The following is a 23845-nucleotide window of genomic DNA, read 5'->3' on the forward strand; positions in this document are numbered from 1 at the left end:
TATAGATGATCTGACAGGGATGGAGGAGAACGGAAGGCCATTATTTGCGCTCTATAAACATGATGCACCGTTTGAGAGAATGGACTGAATTTATCATTTCACTGAATGTTTTTTTTTTACACAGAAATTTTTCAGAGAGATGGATGGATGGACAGGTAGGTAGACAGACAGCTAGGTAGACAGACAGGTAGGTTGGTAGACAGACAGACATAAAGACATACAGGTAGTTGGAAAGACAGACAAGCAGACAGAGAGGTAGGTAGACATGCAGACAGACAGGTAGGTAGACAGGTAGACAGACAGGTAGATAGGCAGATAGACAGACAGAAAGACAGGTACGTGGACAGACAAATAGATAGGTAGGTAGACAAACAAACAAACAGACAGACAGACAGACAGACAGACAGGCAGACAGACAGACAGGTACACGGACAGACAGATAGATAGGTAGGTAGACAAACAGACAGACAGGTAGGTAGCCAGGCAGAGAGGTAGGTAGACAGACAGACAGACAGGTAGGTAGACAGACAGACAGGTAGGTAGGTAGACAAACAGACAGGTAGGTAGGCAGATAGACAGACAGAAAGACAGGTACGTGGACAGACAAATAGATAGGTAGGTAGACAAACAGACAGACAGACAGACAGGTACGTGGACAGACAGATAGATAGGTAGGTAGACAAACAGACAGACAGGTAGGTAGCCAGGCAGAGAGGTAGGTAGACAGACAGGTAGGTAGACAGACAAACAGTTATGTAGCCAGGCAGAGAGGTAGGTAGACAGACAGGTAGATAGGTAGACAGACAGGTAGGTAGACAGACAAACAGTTATGTAGCCAGGCAGAGAGGTAGGTAGACAGACAGGTAGGTAGGTAGACAGACAGACAGACAGGTAGGTAGACAGACAGGTAGGTAGGTAGGTAGACAGACAAGTAGGTAGACAGACAGACAGGTAGACAGCCAGGCAGAGAGGTAGGTAGACAGACAGAAAGGTAGGTAGACAGACAGACAGGTAGGTAGGTAGACAGACAAGTAGGTAGACAGACAGACAGGTAGACAGCCAGGCAGAGAGGTAGGTAGACAGACAGAAAGGTAGGTAGACAGACAGACAGGTAGGTAGGTAGACAGACAAGTAGGTAGACAGACAGACAGGTAGACAGCCAGGCAGAGAGGTAGGTAGACAGACAGAAAGGTAGGTAGACAGACAGACAGGTAGGTAGGTAGACAGACAAGTAGGTAGACAGACAGACAGGTAGACAGCCAGGCAGAGAGGTAGGTAGACAGACAGAAAGGTAGGTAGACAGACAGACAGGTAGACAGCCAGGCAGAGATGTAGGTAGACAGACAGACAGACAGACAGACAGACAGACAGACAGGTACGTGGACAGACGGATAGATAGGTAGGTAGGTAGACAGACAGACAGACATTTAGATGGACAGACAGACAGGTTGGTCAGAAAGACAGATAGATCAGCATATTAGAATGATGTGACATTGAAAACTGGAATAATGATGCTGAAAATTCAGCTTTGACATCACAGGAATAAATTACAGTTTAAATGTATTAAAATGTAATCATATTTCACAATATTACATACTTTTGAATGGTAGTATATAGTATAAATATTCAGTATAAACATATATTTTTCAAAATTTGTCATGTTTATGACGTCACTACCATTAGAATATGTACAGACCAATGCAACAACGTGAACTCTATATCAGTAGTTTTCACATGCAAAGAGGCTAGCAAGGCATAACAAATGCAACAAAGATGTTTGTCTTGAGCATATTTACATAGAACAACAATTAAAAAATAGCTCCGATGGAATATAAGAGCGCATTCTGTGTGAATGGCCCCTGAGGGTCAGAGCGAGGGCGAAAACATGGTCAGCTAAGGCTAATTTACAACCACTTTGGTGCAAGAAACCTTGACTGATATTATAAGTGGACTTCAGGGGGAAAATTAAATGCTAAATGTGTAGAATACAGTCCCTTGAAGCTTTTTGTTGCTGCAAGTAAGGTAAATAAGCATCCGTGTTAGCGTAGCATTTATGTTAACGCATCTATATTGGCATATTAGCATTTCAAATGTAAAGTGCCATATAATGGGGCAGTATTAGCATTAGCGCAGTGTAATGTAAAGCGTAAGTCTAACACATCACCTCCAGCAGATGCGTGCTCAGGGAGGAAGTGATGCGCTAGCGGGCCGCCGTGGGACGTGCTGTTGTCAGCTGCATATCAGCACGCTGTAAATAGCCCGAGGCTGCTCTGTTTTATCGGCGAGCAGAGACCGCACGCTCTCTCGCCAGCTGCCAATGCTGCTTTAAACTCAGAAATAAACGAGAGAGGGATGCTTTCCCACCCCGTCTGTGTAAACCTGATTTTCATAAAAAGGTGATCAGATCAGCTGTGACATTGTGCAAAATACCTTGTTTTTTTCCTCTTCATTCCTTTCTGCCATTTTCTCGCCCGGGGTGCATCACCCTACGGATTATCTGAGGCAGCGGGGGACAATATGTAATTAACCCATGTGACCTCAATGCCTTAATTGTTGACTGTTGGAGACCAAACAGCAGCACCTCCAGCGGTGATATCGGCTTCCCTTAGTCCAAAATCCCTAATAACCCAACACGACCACTCTTTTCTTATGTATGTGACTTTTATTGATATGGATCAGGCTTTGTTTTGCAGAATATTTATGTATTGGTCATGGCGTCTGTGATAATTAGCAGTGCTTACTAAACATTGTATTGCAAATTAAATGCTGGCTTCATTCTGTATTGTTTGTACTATAGACATGAATGATGGCTCAAATGTGATTGATATCTAAAATTGTGGTTTAAATGTGTGTTTGTAATGATAAAACAGGCACAAAAAAAAAATTCCACTGAGGAAAATTAGCCATATCTAGCAGACCAGAATAACATACTGTACACTGGAAGAAATCTCAACTCATTATATTTAGTTTCTTTTTTTTTTTTGTAATTTGACATTACTAAGACAACACAACCTGTCATAAATATGTCATAAACATTATTATCAAACTTAAGAAACCACTTAGCTTTTTGGGTTAACATTACATTAAACTGGCAGGTGGTTGGTTTTGACATTTGCTATCATGAGGCCAATACCTAACACTAATACCTTGTTCATTTTCCAACCTATAGGCAAGGTAGGTAGACAGACAGACAGACAGGTAGCTAGGTAGACAGACAGACAGACAGACAGACAGACAGGTAGGTAGAGAGACAGGTAGGTAGCCAGGCAGAGAGGTAGGTAGACAGACAGACAGGTAGATAGACAGACCGACAGGTAGGTAGCCAGGCAGAGAGATAGGTAGACAGACAGACAGGTAGGCAGACAGACAGGTAGGTAGCCAGGCAGAGAGGTAGGTAGACAGACAGACAGACAGGTAGGAAGACAGACAGGTAGGTAGCCAGGCAGAGAGGTAGGTAGACAGACAAACAGACAGACAGGTAGGTAGACAGACAGACAGGTAGGTAGCCAGGCAGAGAGATAGGTAGACAGACAGACAGACAGGTAGGCGGACAGACAGGTAGGTAGCCAGGTAGAGAGGTAGGTAGACAGACAGATAGGTAGACAGACAGACAGGTAGATAGACAGGCAGAGAGATAGGTAGACAGACAGACAGACAGACAGACAGGTAGCCAGACAGACAGGTAGGTAGCCAGGCAGAGAGGTAGGTAGACAGACAAACAGACAGACAGACAGGTAGATAGACAAACAGACAGACAGGCAGGTAGCCAGGCAAAGAGATAGGTAGACAGGTAGGCAGACAGACAGGTAGGTAGCCAGGCAGAGAGGTAGGTAGACAGACAGGTAGGTAGACAGACAGACAGACAGGTAGGTAGACAGACAAACAGACAGACAGGTAGGTATACAGACAGACAGACAGACAGGTAGGTAGCCAGGCAGAGAGGTAGGTAGACAGACAAACAGACAGACAGACAGGTAGATAGACAAACAGACAGACAGGCAGGTAGCCAGGCAAAGAGATAGGTAGACAGGTAGGCAGACAGACAGGTAGGTAGCCAGGCAGAGAGGTAGGTAGACAGACAGGTAGGTAGACAGACAGACAGACAGACAGGTAGGTAGACAGACAAACAGACAGACAGGTAGGTATACAGACAGACAGACAGGTAGGTAGACAGACAGACAGACAGACAGACAGACAGGTAGGTAGCCAGGCAGAGAGGTAGGTAGACAGACAGGTAGGTAGACAGACAGACAGACAGACAGGTAGATAGACAGACAGACAGGTAGGTAGCCAGGCAGAGAGGTAGGTAGACAGACAGACAGACAGACAGGTAGGTAGCCAGGCAGAGAGGTAGGTAGACAGACAGGTAGACAGACAGACAGACAGACAGGTAGGTAGCCAGGCAGAGAGGTAGACAGACAGACAGACAGACAGACAGACAGACAGACAGGTAGGTAGACAGACAGACAAACACAATATAGCATTACGCTTTTAACGCCATTCACCAGACATTTAAAGAGCCTATTGCAGGTAAAAAAAAAATCAAAATTAATATATAACCTTGTATGAAAAGGTAATGCAGGATTTAAAATGTTTTAAAAGGACATAAGGGCACTAATTTAGTAGATAAAGTGAGCGTTTCTTGGACTGCTCGTAAAAACGGCTTTTTTTTCAACATCGCGTCATTTTACGTCACGCTAGGGAGCCTCAGCCTCGGCTCAGTGCAGAGTAGGCTGGCATTCAGTGAGAGCGGCCGTGAGTCAGTGTGTTTTCGGTAGTTTTTGTATTTCAATCTATCATCGTCATGGTAAATTATTGTGTTTGTGGAGGTTGCAAAAACTCCGGCCTGTCAGGACATCGAGTCCACAGGTTTCCATAACAAGAAAAAGGACGGTGCTGTATATCTTTCGTGCCTGGTGCGGTTTGTGCAGGTGAAGAGACGGGATTTCTCTTCCGCATCGGCTTCGAGAAACGCGGTCGTGTGTAGCTTTCACTTCAGATCGTATGTAGCGTTCACTTCAGATCGTGTGTAGCGTTCACTTCAGATCGGAGGATTATCATCCCGGCGATATGATGGAGTTTAACATGGGATGCCGAAGCAAGAATATTGATCGTCGTATACCAATGGCATCAAATAGTGTGATATAGGTAGTCATGCCCTAAATAGAGGCAACTTGTAATTGAAAAACAAAATTACTAGGTTGATTAAATATTCAAATCTTTAATTTTCTGTTTATGTTATAACCCAGATGAAAAATATGTTTTAAAAATGTACTTGAGTATGTTTTTAGTAACTTACAATAGAAATATACTCAAGTATAGTTTTTATACATTTAATAGTATACATCTACCCTAAACATACTAATGTCTGCTGGCCTGATATACGATGGTAATAATCTGTACAATATTGTGAGCACAGTGTATATCGTTAGCGAACGTGTATCTATAAGCACGTCTCTCACCAAGACACCTGTCCTGTTCTCCACTGGTTCTCCTCACACCACAACTCATGGTGTCTCTGACCGTTCTGTCTGACATCAGTCCTGGCCTTTCCCTGCTCTCTTGGCAGCATAGCAGGCTCATAATTGTATGGCTTTAGTCCGTCATACGAGTAAGTATTTCCCCAGCGTCCGAAATGTCATTGCGATCCATTGTTTTCCTGTTGTTTGAATCGACCGCTCTCCCGCCCGTTACGTCACGCCCGCCACACCCATTTTCAGACGCGGAAGTCAAATTTTCTCACAAAAACGACTCCAGAAGCTTCTGTAGCGTATTTATAAGAATATTTTAAAGAAAATCTAGTTCCTACATTATTTTTCTATACATTGACTCGTTGGGTCCTCTAACCTGCAATATGCCCTTTAATTTTTGAACCCCCACAAAACGTACAACAACCCACATATTAAAACGTTGCCAGATCCACATTCATCTGTTAAAGGTAAAACTGAACACGCTATTAGTATTTTAGCAACTTTCACTTTGAAAGTTCCATGAAACGTGCAAGAGGCAACATAATATCATTTGCACAGGCATGTTTTTACAATAAGGGTGGGTTGTTATTTTCAGTGAGAAAGCAGAAGCAGACGGCATTAACGGTGGTGGCACTGACAACAGAACCGCTTGCCTAGCTGTGCCAGCAGTTTACACCATGCTAAATAAAAAGTGATTTTGCAGCTGCTGTGTGTCATTGACCAAACAGAGGTGATTTTGTTCACAATCAAGCACTTCAGCTTTCATATGGTTTTGTGTGTGTGGTGAAAATTTTCTGTTCTTCACGCTGCTACCTTGTGCATTGAAAAAAATCTTTTCTCCAGAATGTGAGAAATGAATTCCATTTTTAGTTAACATGCTGGATGAATACAACATTTACAGTAATTGCCACAGAGATGCAGCATTTTGTTTTCCCCCTTAAACATTTAAGCCACATTAAATGTTTAAGACACATTTAAGACACAAGACACTAATACAAATTCATCGCTAAAACAACCTATCTAATAACCAACTTTTGACTTTCAAACTAAAACCAACCATATTTGAAATACTCTTAATAGCCAGAGGCAACTTATTCCACTCTTGAGCCCCTAAGTATTCGAAAGACCTACGACCATACATAGTTTTAAAAGACTTAATAATAAGACTTTGCCTAGTATTATAACAATGTTTCTCACTTAGCCTAGAGAAATTCTGTTTGTATTAAGCTCTTTTATTGATTATCTTGTGTTTTCTATAGGTAACCAGTCAAGATGTCTAAAATGGGATACATAAAATGTGTAAAAGTACTAAAACTAAACATCAATTTATTTAGAGATTTCTGTAACTTATCCAACCATACAGTCATGAGACAGATCAGGCATCCAAGAAAATATTGTATATTCAAAATGACATTGCACTAAACATGGTTTATCCAGAAAACGAACATATCTAGTGAGAAATTTTAGCCATATTTGCACCACTTAAATCATTGTCGAGGACACATCGGAGATAATAGTTCTGTTTGATATTACACAATCCACTACCTTGTTAGACGCAGGTCGCTGCCTGATTGAGTTCACCAACTCAAACGAATCTGGAAATACGGAAAAACAAATCTGATTTGTCAAAACAAAAGCTACCTTTATTCATATGAACGAGTTTTTTTTGCCTAATATTTATGTATTGCTCTCACACCATCCCTTAGAGTTGAGGCGTCTGTGATCCGGAGCTGTTAATTGACGTTGTAATTGTTGCTCTTTAATGATCTGTCAGTCGTTTCCACACGGGATGCGGTTCTGTTTGCAATTCTGGGCTTGATGGCTTCTCTCTCTGTGCTGTGAGAAATAAGCTATTTGTGAGACTCTCGCCTGACTTGTTTCTTCTCTTTCTGTTTCCTCCACAGTCCCTGGATGGATTTGTATTTGCACTAAACAAGGAGGGGAGGTTTTTGTACATCTCAGAGACAGTGTCCATATACCTGGGGCTTTCACAGGTGAGTGCACTTGAGATTTTCACTCTCCCATCTCTTTTCGTCCGTCGGTGCGGAAGAGAATCTGGACAAATTAGTGTTAGATAAACTCCTGCGGTTGTGTTTGCTGCGGTTTAATTCGCGGCGTTCATCACTGCATATTTTAAGTGCCAGAGAGATGTCCTCATTGGAATGCTAGCGTGTTCCCCGCTCCTGTTGGCTCGAGCCAGGGCCTTTCAATAAACCGACAGATCGGTGAGGTCAGACAGTGAGAAAGTGACCTTCAGAACTCTTGCGGTCCTGTCTAGCTGAGCTTCATCTCGAGTGCTAGCAGGCTTCAATCAAACCAGACACGGCTGCACAACAGGCAGCTTCTGTTCACCGGTGGTTCAAAAATCCACAAAAACCATCAGAATCGTCTCTTGCTGTCCTTGTACGAGGGATCTAAACCACACAGGCGCCTTCAAGATGCTCACTGTACCGGTGACTGTAACAGTTTGCAACAGTTTAACTCATTTCCTTCTGTCAGAGATTGGGAATCATTTGGGCTGTGCTCAGGAAGACAGAATACTACCGCCGATTTCAAAAGAAAATGATATGCATCCAGGGTTTTTCCTGGCTCAAAATGAGGCGGAGGTGGTAAAATTGTAACACTAGGGGGGTCCGGGGGCATGCCCCCCCCCCCGGGAGAAAATTTTGTACATTTTAAAGATAAATTCATTAATCTGGTGCACTTTGAGTCACTCGAATCTGTTGTTAAAAATAAATAATAATCCACCCGCCAACCACCCATATTCTTTGATTTAGATATCTGCATCTGATCATCACATTACAATTATTCAATTAAGCATGATAATATGGTAACATATCACACAATTAACATTTATTTAAATTAAAAGTTCTTCTTTTGGCAAAATTACATTTTCTTTATAGCCTAAACAGAGGCTTTACTCCCTTTAAACTTGTTGTCAATGTTTCATTTTTGAAAACACTCTTATCGGAATAATTTTTTGTACCTTTATAAAGGGCATTTTCCCCCTAATTTTATTTAATGTATGCTCTAAATTTCTTTTAAAATTCTTACATTTTATCAATACATTCAATTAAAATAATAAGACACTAGGCTGTTACCAACCAAATTAAATAATTTACATTGAAAAATTATAACTGTATTCAATGAGATTATTTTGAATATTTTTTGAATATACAAGGAATGTTGAAAAGAATGATACTTTGAAACTAAACCGCCAGTAGGAGGCGGCAGGCGGCCGTCTTAATGAGCGAGTCATTGAGTCATTAATGTAAACGATTCGTTCAAACGGCTGATTGATTCAGAATGAGGCGGTTTAATAATGGGCAATTGAATCTTTGACTCAAGCGATTAGTTCAAAACGCTAAATGATTCAGTAATGAATCATGGATGAGTGTTGCTGTGAGACGCGATATGCTTCTGTTGTTTGGAACTATTTTCGCTGCTAAAACAGAACAAAAACAGTCTAAAAATGTAAGTAACTTAATTTTAACTATTTGTTTATTGAACTGTTATGAAATTAATATCTCGGTTTCAATCGTGATGGCATTCAGGAAAACAGCACTCTGGTCGTGTGTAGCCTATTATATTGTTTCTTAACTATAATTAATGTTATAAATAACTGCGCGAGACTCAACAGCGCAACTTTGTTACCGTCCGTACATCAGGTACCATGATGGGAGTTCCGTGTCTTTATTACACTCATTTAGCTGTCATCCACCCTCGATTGAATGGAATGTTTTTATTACTCGACCCGCGGATTATGATACGTGCAGCACTATCGGCACGAAATTTGACGGAGGCGGCCGCCTCATAATTGTCTATGCAGGAAAAACCTGCCATCTTATATACAGTGCACAGTATGTAAGGGCCCAAAATGTGCAAAAAGAGCACACTGCATGGAGTTTTGTATTCCACAATAGAATGCACTCCATTTGAACTACCATTTCTAGTTTGGAAAATGAACCAGAGGTGATACCAATGTCGATTTTTAATCTCATACACTTGTTTTTCTGAAAAAGGGATTCGATTGAAAATACGTATAGAATTTGTACCATATTTTTTTCAAGTCAGATCGACTGAGGGTAGGGTTATCACTGAAATTGTATCGTACTATGTCTACTCTTTGAACAGCATTATGGTACAAATAGAACATTTTGACAGCTTTCTTGCTTTGGTGGGAACTGATGGAATGCCTGTTTATTTCAGTTTTTACACTCTGTTTGACCTAAAACACTATTTATAGTCATCCAGTTTTGAAATGTTGACTACAAACACAGAGGTTTTTCAGATTTTCTGTCCTGGTGTTCTCTCCATATTTACGATTCTTTGTAGCTTTTACCCACTGCCTGCAATGCACTGGATCCTTGACTGGAAACCCAAAGTAACTCACTCCCGCTAAACGTTTACTCTTTGAATTCTTGCACCGTAAAAGTCGACACCATTATGACTAAAAGTTTGCTAAGTAGTATTTCCTACTAAAGCAAGGCAGTATTTCACTCTGGTCAAACGCCTTGGACGGCAACATGCCCAGTGCATTATGGGTGTTGTTTTCCTACCTATTTGGCAAAAAGGAAGACAACTGCCTTTTTCTTTGTTTTCTCTAGTCAGGTAGCACCGATTAAAAAAAACAAAAACAAAAAAACTCCTTTCTACTGCATGGGCAGCCGAGTTTTATTGAAAGCCCATTTGCCAGCTGTGAAGTACCCCTTTAAACACATTTTTTTAACTTAAAGCCTTATTGTATAATCCATTATATATTCATAATGTATGTAATACTGCAGCATATCTTTTCATAAATAATTGTAACCAAAGTTAAAATGCATTATAATATTTGCAGATTCCTTGTTTGATCTGAAAATCGTTTGTAATGTGTTTTAAAGCGTTATACTTTCTAAAGGTGGAACAATGAATAGATAAGTATTATAATGCATTATAACTGTGGTTGCAATTATTCATGAGACCATACAATCCATTATAAGGTGCATTTAAAGGCATTATTCGTTATTTTTTAAATTGAATGTATTAAAAATACTTTTATAATCTATTATATATAAAGGCTTTAAATAAAGTGTTACCAAAGCTCCTTTCAGTATACAGTATAAATTGGCTTACAAACTACTATTTGTAAAAAAAAATATATATATATTATATATACTGTGCACGGTCTTACAAGTACCTGGATGACCTGGGTTCAAAATATGTAGTATACAATCACAGAACATTGCATGAAATACTGTATCCCACAATGCCGTGAACTCAAATCGACCTTATATTTATAGCTTGGCAAATGAAAACAACTTAAATTTTTTATCTCCTACACTAGTACACTAGTACACTTTTAATCAGAAATGTTTTTTTTTTTTAAAGGTGATCATTGCATAATGCAAAACTGTTTTATATACTTAAAAGGATTATTCACTTCAAAATGAAAATTCTGTCATCATACTCACCCTCAAGTTGTTTCAAACCTGTGTGAATTTCTTTCTTCTGCTGAACACAAAGGAAGATATTTTGAGGAATGTCAGTAACCAAACCGTTAACTGGACCCGTTGACTTCCATAGTATTTTTATTTTTCCTACTATGGAAGTCAATGGGTCCAGTTAACTGTTTGGTTACTGACATTCTTCAAAATATCTTCCATATTCCATAAAAAGAAACACCAAGCCAAAGAACTGAGCAAACTGAGGGCCTTATATATGCACAGGATAATAAGAACTAAACTAGAAACAGGTGTACAACATAAACAGTTACCATAGGAGCAAACTAGTGACTATGGCTGTGTCCATCTAGCTGAATCATCCATCCATTTTCCAAACCGCTGGTCCAATGTGGCTACAGCGCAAATTCTTACAGGTATTAATTCCTTTTTACTTGATTATCAAATTCTTTAATTCAGGTTTATACATACTAGTTTCCATGACGGATTATTATTAAACAGCAAGCAAAAACTACGCAAAAGCAGCAGCCCTTCCAGCGCACTCAGTGTCCGAATTCACTCACTCGTTTTCAATCACTCCTTCAAGTGAACTATATTATATTATAGTAATGTAGGAAACAGTGAATGAGGGTATAGGGGTCGATTTTGAACACAGCCTAGAACAAAGGAAACCAGCAGGAAACACAATAATGAAATAAAAACGAAGCGTCCATCAAAACCAAACTGAAACCAAAACTGAACATGACAGCATGGAATACGCAAATTAAAAATAACTGGCAGAAAGTAAATACTATGTAGTGCGTTATGATTCCATTTCGAACATATGCTTTCAATCAAGTTCAAGTGCAGCTATGACCTGTCAGATTTAGACATTGTAAATATTGAGTCTTCTAAATTATAGAAGCAACAGTGGCTGTAAAAGAATATTAAAATATTCTGCTAGATAGAGGGATTGAGATATGAATTAAGAAGAGAAGTCTAAAGCCAACTCAAAATTAATTCAGCATTAATTGATTGATGATTTTTATCAAATAATTGATTAATTCTCAAAATCCTGGCTTTTGGAATTTGGCTTGCTCTTTTTCTGTGGTATTATCTTTAGGTTGGCCTGCTGATAAAGTGCTTGTAAAGTCTTTAGTCTAAGTAGGTTTTTTTATCGTACATGGTTAAGCTTATCCCATAACTCTCCTGATCTTAATTGCTAAACCTTTTTCTTCGTTAATCTGTCCTAGAGGCCACAATTTTATAAGGTGTAGTTCATTATTTTCATCGTTAATTGGATGAGCAATTTGCGAGCTTTTCTGCATTGACAGTTCTATGCATTTTTGTGCAGTGGTTTATCTAAAATAGACTAATATATGATTTTCATATATATTCTAGGTTTATAGTTTAACTTTGGCGCTCTGAGTAGTTAATTAACATTTGTTCAAAATCAAATTAGATTTTGGTGCTCATTTAATGCACATCTCCAGCCATGCAAGTAATCACCAGGATAGCTTATCTTTTTTATAAATGTCTGTTTGATAACTAAACTTTGGGTTATACAAAGAATATGAATTTATAGTGCATTCAGGATGGTTGTAGCTAAAGTCTGTCTTGCATCTGTTTTAATGTGCTTTTCTTTTAATGTGCTCCTGCATTTTTTTGTAATTTTTTTTTTATTTTTTTATCTGTAAATAACAATCACAGTAGGATAAATGTAATGTAGTTAGAACGGCCTTAATGGAGTGGTACTATCAGTCATGTTTAACACTTCTCCTTGAACTTTTTTTAATCTAGCATAATGGTTTATAACAGCCGTTTAACCCTGCATTTTGTAATCCTGTAAGTTACAGCTCTGCATTGCGATGTAAGAGCCAATAGATCTCTTCAGACCGCTCTGTGCGAGCTCTGATTTCCTAAGAGCTAATGATGAAGGTTATTAAAGATTCAGGGCTTGAACCATACTGCGGCCATTACACTAGGCACAGTCGATAGCATGACCTTTTAGCACCGCGGCTCAATCATACGAGCGCTCAGCTGCTCAAATCCAAGCTCTGCTCTCAGACAGATACTGCGGCCTCGCAGGGCACTAGAGGAGCACTAATCTCTAAATCGAGCTCTTCCTCAATCCCTTTGAAAGTAGATAGGAAGCCTCTAGTCATGGAGTTCACTGTCCCCGTAATGACATCAGCTGGACCTTACTGTGATTCCAAGCCAGCTGCACAATAGTCTTTGACGGTGTGATTTATGGCATGTTTTGTAAAACGGTTAAATCTCTCCGGCTTGGGTTTGATCGTAGGTTACACATGTTGGGTGCAGGCAGTTTACTTAAAGCTCTGGTTAGGTTACAGCAATACAGGGTGCATCTCATACAGAGGAGAATAATCATACAGAATTCTTTGAATACAATAAAATATACAATAAATCTCCCCATTAGGAGATTTCTCCCCAATTATATATATATATATATATACACTCACCTAAAGGATTATTAGGAACACCATACTAATACTGTGTTTGACCCCCTTTCGCCTTCAGAACTGCCTTAATTCTACGTGGCATTGATTCAACAAGGTGCTGAAAGCATTCTTTAGAAATGTTGGCACATATTGATAGGATAGCATCTTGCAGTTGATGGAGATTTGTGGGATGCACATCCAGGGCACGAAGCTCCCGTTCCATCACATCCCAAAGATGCTCTATTGGGTTGAGATCTGGTGACTGTGGGGGCCATTTTAGTACAGTGAACTCATTGTCATGTTCAAGAAACCAATTTGAAATGATTCGAGCTTTGTGACATGGTGCATTATCCTGCTGGAAGTAGCCATCAGAGGATGGGTACATGGTGGCCATAAAGGGATGGACATGGTCAGAAACAATACTCAGGTAGGCCATGGCATTTAAACGATGCCCAATTGGCACTAAGGGGCCTAAAGTGTGCCAAGAAAACATCCCCCACACCATTACACCACCACCACCAGCCTGCACAGTGGTACCAAAGCTTGATGGATCCATGTTCTCATTCTGTTCACGCCAAATTCTGACTCTACCATCTGAATGTCTCAACAGAAATTGAGACTCATCAGACCAGGCAACAATTTTTTGTCCAATTTTGGTGAGCTCTTGCAAATTGTAGCCTCTTTTTCCTATTTGTAGTGGAGATGAGAGGTACCCGGGGGGGTCTTCTGCTGTTGTAGCCCATCCGTCTCAAGGTTGTGCGTGTTGTGGCTTCACAAATGCTTTGCTGCATACCTCGGTTGTAACGAGTGGTTATTTCAGTCAAAGTTGCTCTTCTATCAGCTTGAATCAGTCGGCCCATTCTCCTCTGACCTCTAGCATCAACAAGGCATTTTCGCCCACAGGACTGCCGCATACTGGATGTTTTTCCCTTTTCACACCATTCTTTGTAAACCCTAGAAATGGTTGTGCGTGAAAATTCCAGTAACTGAGCTGATTGTGAAATACTCAGATCGGCCCGTCTGGCACCAACAACCATGCCACGCTCTAAATTGCTTAAATCACCTTTCTTTCCCATTCTGACATTCAGTTTGGAGTTCAGGAGATTATCTTGACCAGGACCACACCCCTAAATGCATTGAAGCAACTCCCATGTGATTGGTTGATTAGATAATTGCATTAATGAGAAATTGAACAGGTGTTCCTAATAATCCTTTAGGTGAGTGTATATATACAGTATATATATAAAATTGGTTTAGGGGTCCAGGCTTCGACCAAATGGTCACATTTTGCAACCTTTTTTCCTGCCGGTGTGACTACAATTTGTTAGAGGTCGCACTGGTGCCACCACCGCGTTGCCCAACTGATAAGAGCTACCTTTTATGTTGCATATGAGAAACATCAAATGAAACGAAAGTGAAACGAAACCACGCTACCAGTTTGAGCTGCTCAACCCGGACCCAGACAGCATCAGCGAGAGCTCAGGTTTACTCCCGAGCCAGTCTTAAACACATGACACCGTTACTACACAACGCTGGGAGATCCAGTGAGAAAGCATTTGAATTCACTCCTGCATTCATAATATTGCAGCGAGATCTAGTGGAAAGCATTCAAATTCAGTGCAGAATACTCTGTTATACAGTTATAAGTTATACAGTGCTTTTCAATCCACAAATCACCAACATTCACCATGGATTTAATGTAGTCACACTAACTGTAACCATGGTATTGTGTCAGAAATAGTCGAATGTTTGCAAAGTTGCTTATAGTTAGTAGAATGTCAAAGCGGACAATCGAAATAAAGTTTTACCTTATTATTAATATTATTATATAGATATTTTATATTAACCAATAGTGTCATAGTCTACTTTTCACAAAGCAATCAAATTGGAATAGAGAATATCAAGTACTGTCCTACATTATTTCTTCCAGAATATTCTGTTTGACTTGAATGCGAACACCATTTCATGTCGATTTTAGCATTCAAGTTTATATATATTAGATTGTACTTTTGCATGACTTTTTTTTCACATTCTCTCTGTCCATCCGTCCCCTCCTCTCGGCTCTCCTCAGGTCAGCGAGCGAAGGATGCGAAATTGCTTTTCCCTCCATGGCCACTGACCACCTTGTGTTAGATTAATGTGTGCAGACCGGAGAAGCCAGCAGATTTTTACAGCGAGCTTCTCTTCTTGTATGGCCGACATTACCATGATGCTAAACAATGGCTCCACCTGCCCTCGGCTCTTTGATAATACAGTTAATGTGCCCAAGCTGAAGCGTGCGGACGTGTTTTCACTCTCTTATCTCGATGGTCTTTGACTCCTCTCTCAGATTCGGCTGATAACAAGGTTTTCACGTTTGACAGTAAAAGTAACACCCCTTTTCATCCGCATTCGTATTATTCAGTTCAACAGATGGCCGTTTATCCATTTTTGCTGCACTAATAGCTGTTATCATTTAGCTTCTGTATGTAAATAGGCATATGTTGCCAAATTTTTCACTTGCCTGAGTTTTTCATCCCTCTCTGGTTGGCTTCTGCACCGGGTGATTAGTTCATCTCCAATAATTAATATGTGATGGATTGCACAGCCATCTTTCCCAGATTAATGGCCAGGTTTGTCTTTGCGGTCGACGCAAATTGAGAGGCGGCGATAACATCACACCACTTGGGATTTTCTTATTGAGTTTTCGAGGTGGTCGCGAAGGAAAGCTGCTTTTGAAAAGGACCTTGTCGCCGGGTCAAACGCGTTCCCCCACATTTCGTGCGCCGCTGACACGACACACAGGCAGCTGTCTGTTTTGTAATTGAGATGTGTATGTTTGCTTTTGTGTAACAGATGGCACCGTGTGCTTACGCTGATAGCTAGGAAAATAATAATTGCATTATTCCAGCCAAAAGAATATTAGCTTCTGGAATTTGGCCATTTGCAGCAGGCACCCCTGCCAGTACAGCATATGCACTTGCATGGACTAGATATCCAAGGAAATTGATACATCTGGAATAAAGCGACCATCTGAGGTCTCATCTGCCTCGTAGGATTTCGATTTATCCGCGTTCCTGCTCCATAACCGCCAGCTTAGCTGTCGTACAGTACGCACAGTGACATCCGAAGGCCTTGGGTGATCTACCATATGGTGGAGGAATTTGCTGCTCTACGTTTGGCAATAGTGACGGATCTGGAACGCCTCCAGGAATGTGTACTGCCTTTTCCCGTTGTGGGCGTCTTTTTCCATAAAAGAGCCAGTCGGCTTTAGACCCTGCTGCCCCGTCTCTATTCAGGTTGTTTGGGGAAAGGCGGTGCTGGGATTGAATGTAGACATCTGCTGTGCTGTAGGTGACAGGGGAGCGCGTCACATTCCCACACGTCCGGCCCTCCTCCCCATCACTCAGACACCCATGTGCTCCGCTCCGGCCAGGGAGACTCGAGGAATATCGAATCTATTAGCATAAACGTCTGGCCGAATGTCTGATCACATCTTTGTGAGTCAGTTGCCTTCAGACCACCCTTTATCTCGATTTCTACTCTCTCACTTGTTCACACCCCCCTGTGTCTTTAACATTTATCCTCTGAAGTGATGCTTTTGAACGTTTTTGGCATGGCTAGTGAAGGTGACGGGGTAAATCTCCGTCAAGATCATGTCTGGGTCATATTTCACCCCACAGATTAAAGAAAGACATTGTGAAAAATGATGATCTGATTTATCTGACTAAAAAAAATATATATAATATAATATAATATAAATATATAAGCAGCACAGCAGCAAATCAGCATATTACACTGATTTCTGAAGGGTCATGTGACACTAAAGACTGGAGTAATGATGCTGAACATTCCAGCTTTGCATTACAGAAATAAATCACATTGTAAAATATATTCAGATAGAAGAGTTATTTTAGTTTGAGATATATAATAGACCATGAATTATAAATCCTAGATCAAAGTCCAATGACACTGATATATATAATCTACATAGTTTTTCTTTTTAACAGTGAATGATTATGTATAATAGTTATGTTTTGAAATGAATAATAGTATTATATATAGCATATTATAATTATTCACTGTTCATAATAATACAGATCAGAGTACTGTATACGGCAACCAACCAAATTTCAGAATAACCAGCCAAGCCCTGAACAATGAAACAATGGAGAATATTTTCACTGGCTTTTAGAACAGCCCATCAAGGTAGACTCGGAAATATTACTAAATGGATAATAAGTATTCTTTTATTTATGATGCTGTGGCTGCCGAGGGTCAGCATTTGCATGTGAGCCCGTGGCGGTGCGGCGAGAGACAGGGGCAGAGGAAGGTCATGTTTAATTGAGCCACCCGCGATCCACAGCGCTCCCAGAACTGCCCCTCCTGTTCCCGCTCTCACCCTGAGCTCAGAGACAGTCATGGAGGAGCTGTCATATCCCATCATGCCCCTCTGGAACAATTAAGCTTTGTGTGCTGGCTGTGGTACTCTCCTTTGAAGCCTGGTTTGTTGTTTTTAAATAGTAAAGATTGAGATATGAAAAGGAAAAGATGATCTTTAATTAGCTCTTCTGGTAGGGCTTTAACTTCTTGAATGAACTAGAAGCATCCACTCATCTACCACTAAGCCAGATCGGTCACTATTTATATTGAGGTGTTCATAATCCACTTGAATTGCATAAATGAAGACTAATATTAAATGAACATATACACACACACACACACACATATATATATATATATATTTTAATTGTTGTTTTTACATCTTGCTATAAACTACTTGATTATCATTACTCTGATATACACTCACCGGCCACTTTATTAGGTACCCCATGCTAGTAACGGGTTGGACCCCCTTTTGCCTTCAGAACTGCCTCAATTCTCCGTGGCATAGATTCAACAAGGTGCTGGAAGCATTCCTCAGGGAGTTTGGTCCATATTGACATGATGGCATCACACAGTTGCCGCAGATTTGTCGGCTGCACATCCATGATGCGAATCTCCCGTTCCACCACATCCCAAAGATGCTCTATTGGGTTGAGATCTGGTGACTGTGGAGGCCATTTTAGTACAGTAAACTCATTGTCATGTTCAAGAAACCAATTTGAAATGATTAGAGCTTTGTGACATGGTGGAAGTAGCCATCAGAGGATGGGTACATGGTGGCCATAAAGGGATGGACATGGTCAGAAACAATGCTCAGGTAGGCCGTGGCATTTAAACGATGCCCAATTGGCACTAAGGGGCCTAAAGTGTGCCAGGAAAACATCCCCCACACCATTACACCACCACCACCAGCCTGCACAGTGGTAACAAGGCATGATGGTTCCATGTTCTCATTCTGTTTACGCCAAATTCTGACTCTAACATCTGAATGTCTCAACAGAAATCGAGACTCATCAGACCAGGCAACATTTTTCCAGTCTTCAACTGTTCAATTTTGGTGAGCTCTTGCAAATTGTAGCCTCTTTTTCCTATTTGTAGTGGAGATGAGTGGTACCCGGTGGAGTCTTCTGCTGTTGTAGCCCATCCGCCTCAAGGTTGTGCGTGTTGTGGCTTCACAAATGCTTTGCTGCATACCTCGGTTGTAACGAGTGGTTATTTCAGTCACTGTTGCCCTTCTATCAGCTCGAACCAGTCTGGCCATTCTCCTCTGACCTCTGGCATCAACAAGGCATTTCCGCCCACAGAACTGCCGCTCACTGGATGTTTTTTCTTTTTCGGACCATTCTCTGTAAACCCTAGAGATGGTTGTGCGTGAAAATCCCAGTAGATTAGCAGTTTCTGAAATACTCAGACCAGCCCTTCTGGCACCAACAATCATGCCACGTTCAAAGTCACTCAAATCAACTTTCTTCCCCATACTGATGCTCGGTTTGAACTGCAGGAGATTGTCTTGACCATGTCTACATGCCTAAATGCACTGAGTTGCCGCCATGTGATTGGCTGCTTAGAAATTAAGTGTTAACGAGCAGTTGGACAGGTGTACCTAATAAAGTGGCCGGTGAGTGTATATATATATATTAGTTATATCCCCCAACCATGCTATATAGGCCTATTTTTTATAGACTGTAAATGCTCTTAGTTTTATATTTTGTTGTATTATTACTATTGTAATTTATTAATTGACATAGTTTTTGTGTAACATGGCCACTGTAGTTATACAGCTTTCATGAGTTTACACTGGCAGGGTAACACTTTACAATAAGGTTAATTAGTTAACAGTATTAACTAACATGAACTAACCATGAGCAATACATTTGTTACTGTATTTGTTCATCTTTGTTAACGTTAGTTAATAAAAATACAGCTGTTCATTGTCAGTTCATGTTAGTTCACAGTGCATTAACTCATTTTAACAAGATTTGAATAAAATATTAGTAAATATTGAAATCAACATTAACAAAGATTAATAAATGCTGTATACGTGCAGGTCATTATTAGTTCATGTTGAACAATGTAGTTAACTATGTTAACTAATCAACCTTATTGGAGAGTGTTACCAGTTTTACAAAATACACAGTATATTAGTGAAACCACTGATAATGGGACAAAATGTACTTTTTGTAATTTGTTTAAGATTTTAAATCATAATTATTTGTGTGGTAGCAATTTTAAAAAAGAAGCAACGACCTGTTCCATATTTAGATGGTTTGTATGTTATTCTTATTCAAAGGTTTTTATCTCCGCCATTGAATAACCGTCCACACATGTCGCCCACATGGGACTGACAAAAAAGAGACGGGTGGAAGCATTTCCCTGCTTATACAAGGAACGTGGCTTAAAAACATTATTAATTCACAACATTTAAATTGATAAGTGCTTCGAGCCAAAGACTACAAGGGCACTTTGAAAAGCAAATAGCGACCTAGTGAAGAAATTGATTTTTCCTGCTGAAAATGACTGCATGATGCATCATTTGACTGCACTGCGTCCGAGTGCTTGACAGAGATAATCTCAGCAATCCCACAGGTGACCTTATCGTTCTCGGCAGGGCAGGCTCGTCCGCGTGCCTGTCTTTGTGCATGTCAAGGTTTCCTGGGCGGCGTCCTTTCGGGTACCAAAGTTAGACCTTCTCCATCTTGATGTCAAGCTGGAAACATTATGGAAAAGAGGAGGAATCAGCCGTAATCTCAAAGTCAACAAAGGCCATTAATAATTGGATGACTGAAAAATTAGAGGTGCTGCAGATAGTCTGGCACGCCAATTGTCGAACAATAGACGCTGTTTTGTACTTAAGTGACTAGACTGCAAGGAGGGATGGAGAGAAGCAGAGAAAGAGAGAGAGAGTTTATGAAAGCGGACACACAGAGCCTGTAGGAGTGGGAGTGTTTTAACTGAAGAACAGATGGTTTGGCGGCACATTGTCAAGGTCAGGGAACTTTAGAATTTTTTTTTTCCTCACCTTTGTTTTAGATCCTTTTGTCTTTATAGATGTTTGCACCTTAGACGGTCATTGGATTTATCTATTCGACAGAACTTATGCATTTCAGTAACCAAAAAAAAAAGAAAGAAAATTCTGTCATTTTCCTCCCCTCGTGTCTTTAACTCTTTCCCCGCCAGCGTTTTTTTTTTTTTTTTTTTAAGTTGCCAGTCACCGCAAACATTTTTGATCATTTTCACAAAATTTTCATGGCCCCTGAATGCAATATATCAAAAGAAAGAACAGACCCTCTGCTTTTAAACACTTTTTTTTATTCTAGCTTAATGCATTCTTTTTTTTATCAACACTTGAATGGGTGTTTCATTAAAAAAGCAACATTTTGAGAAAAAAGCTGAGAAAATCGTGTTTTTGTCAAAGACTACTACAAGATGGGATTCAGAATAATGATCAAAACACAGGAGGAGTAGATCAACACCCTTAAAGCTTCACAGTCCTGTACCTCGTCCTGGGTCGACATTTCATTCAGTAACATTAGGCAGTTTTGATTTATATGCTGTTTAATGTTGATATTCGCGTTATTTTGATTATGCTTTCGCTTATTGTTTCTGCTTCTTCTTCACGTCTTTTGATCAGAAGATTTGGTACTCTTTCAGAAGATGTGTCATGGCGCCCCCTACAGTATAACATTGAAAACACAGAAAGCCAGAAAATTCCATCAATGGAAATAGTTAAAAATGTAGTTAATGTGTTATCTAGAATGCTCTTTTCCATACTGTGAGAGTGAATGGTGACCACGGCTGTTCTCTTTCATATGCATGGGGGAAAGAGCAACTTGGACATTTTGCTGAACATTTCCTTTTGTGTGTCATGGAAGCAAGAAAGTCAAGTAAATGAGAGAGTCATTTGAGGAAATGTCATTTTGAGTGCATTCTATTCAATTCACACACACACAAAAAACATTTGCAGGCCTCCGAAAATGTGATATTCTAGTTGAGACACAATAAAGCTGCATTTGCAACCCATTTTACTTCTGTAATGTGTCATATTTCGGACTAAAGGAGGATATCCAACCACTTCATTTTACCCATTAAAAGGAATTGGGTCATGAAAAGTGGGTGTTGCTTGGATGTGCACAGCTGGTGGTTTCTATATGACAGGTGATTGTAGGGTCTGAAAAATAAGCGCTCAGTGACATCAGCTGAACAGGCAAGTCCTTTAAGAGGCGAAGCAAGATCTATAACCTTAAATGAAAGATTATAGTTCACTGGTGACCATTTTTGGACTTTCTTGCTCTAAAAAAGGCATAATCTTTTATTCAAAGCTTGTTAAAAATGACATTAAATATGTTTTAATGAATCAATTAGCTGCTATTGTATTTACTATTATTATGCATTACCTTCTACTATTTTGTTTCCCACTTTCCATTTGAATAGTATAAGCTCTAACAAAACAGTAGAATGTAAATTTATTATGAAACTAAAACAACATAGCATTTGTTGAGTACCATATGAAAAAAATTTGATTATATATTCTCTTTAAACAATTTTCAATAATGACACAACGACGTAACTGTTCCAGCTTAATGCTAATGGCACAGTAGGTGTGCGTATGATCAATTGTTTGCCGTTCCTTTACTCACAAAGCTCAGCTGCATTCAATTCAAATTCATGTTTCAATAGGTAAACATATCAGTGTCCTTGAAAAAAGTGTCATACTTTCACTTGTGGTCTTATTGTTTTTGTACTGTAGCATACGAGAGTATGTATAGATAATTTGGTTTAATTTTAGCCGTGTTTTATCCACAGCCAGTGTCAGATAGTTTGTGTGCCGTGTGTTAGCATACACCTGCAGCGTCTGGGTTAGCATGGCCGCTATCGCTGATCTCTAAAGGACTCTTTGATAAGCACAATGCCCAGATTTCTCCTCATCTCTGACTGATACGGCCCCTCTCATTTCAGATGTCTGCCCGCCGTTATTAATGTCAGGCGGAGGATCTGGCCGATAGTATCTCCAGAGTGCTGACACCAGGCTTTCCTAGCCCGTCTTTGATCTGAACGGAGATCAGGAACGGGAATATCGGATTGGAAATACGGCGGTTTAGTGCGGTAGCTCGCTCAGAACGAGTGAGGATTTGATTGCGCTGATAATTGCTGTTTCAGAAGTTTGAGATTAATTGTAGGGTGCTTTATCAAATTGAAAAAAAACGTGTTTGTTTATGTGGCATATGTAGTTACTGATATTTATGAACTGTAATATTTGGGGGGAAAAAAGGCTTTGTTTCTGATCATCTTAATTTCTGATTGGGTGAATTTCAGATCAGATCACATTTTGAAAATTAACAAAAAAAGCTATTAAATAGTTTTTTTCCTGTTGATTCTGATCTCATTTCTGTTAAGAGTAATGCAATATTTGTATTCCATAACAACATATAATTATGATGTATAAATACTTAAACCATTTATGTGAGAAATTGGAGAATTTTTGTATTATTTATCATAGAAATATTGTCTCAATTCATGATGATTCTATAAATATAGAGACATTTTCAGATCACACTTTACCCTGCAATTGCAAAAAGAACCTCTGTTGATTACTGTAATTCTGTAATGCAGTAATTTTATTCAAATCAGCATACCGTAAAACATGTATTATCATAATGTATAAATACTTGAAAATGTACATAATAATATAATTTTTGTATTACAGTAATGATTGTTTGCATTATGATAATTAGAAATTAGAAAATATTGCCACAATTCTTAATATACTATACAGTATATTATTGTTGGTGTTTCCCAAAAGCTCTAGCTGAGCCGACTGTAAGACAATGTTTTGACTCGTGTCAGTTTTCAGAACTCAAACACTTTGTTCTCTTTCTTATTAATCTCGACACTTATGAGGTCTTTCTCTCGGCACTAGACGCCTTCACACGTGTTTTTATTAATAAGATTTGCCATCGCCCTCGAAAACAGGGTCGAGGAAACACTATGTAAAGATTTCCATCGTCAGATATACTGCTGTGTTTTAATTAATGCTTAAATCTTGAACGTTATAAAGAGATCAGAGCCGTGCTGGTGCTGAAAATTGAAGCTTTTTTTCTTTCTTTCTGGAGGCCCAGAGAGAGAGAGA

General features: G+C 39.7%; 1 protein-coding gene across 6 annotated transcripts in view; it reads left to right on the plus strand.

Annotated features, from left to right (window-relative positions):
• Positions 1-23845, plus strand: part of LOC130089008 (neuronal PAS domain-containing protein 3) — a 332370-nt gene that overhangs the window by 210060 nt on the left and 98465 nt on the right. For all 6 annotated transcript variants that reach the window (XM_056256095.1, XM_056256096.1, XM_056256097.1 and 3 more), the window contains one exon: positions 7376-7465. In XM_056256095.1, the coding sequence (XP_056112070.1) occupies positions 7376-7465 (90 nt within the window). The remainder of the gene's footprint in view (positions 1-7375; positions 7466-23845) is intronic.

The sequence above is a fragment of the Rhinichthys klamathensis genome, unplaced genomic scaffold, assembly GCF_029890125.1.
Source record: "Rhinichthys klamathensis goyatoka isolate OS25496 unplaced genomic scaffold, OSU_Roscu_1.1 h1tg000123l_1, whole genome shotgun sequence".
NCBI classification, from domain to species: domain Eukaryota; kingdom Metazoa; phylum Chordata; class Actinopteri; order Cypriniformes; family Leuciscidae; genus Rhinichthys; species Rhinichthys klamathensis.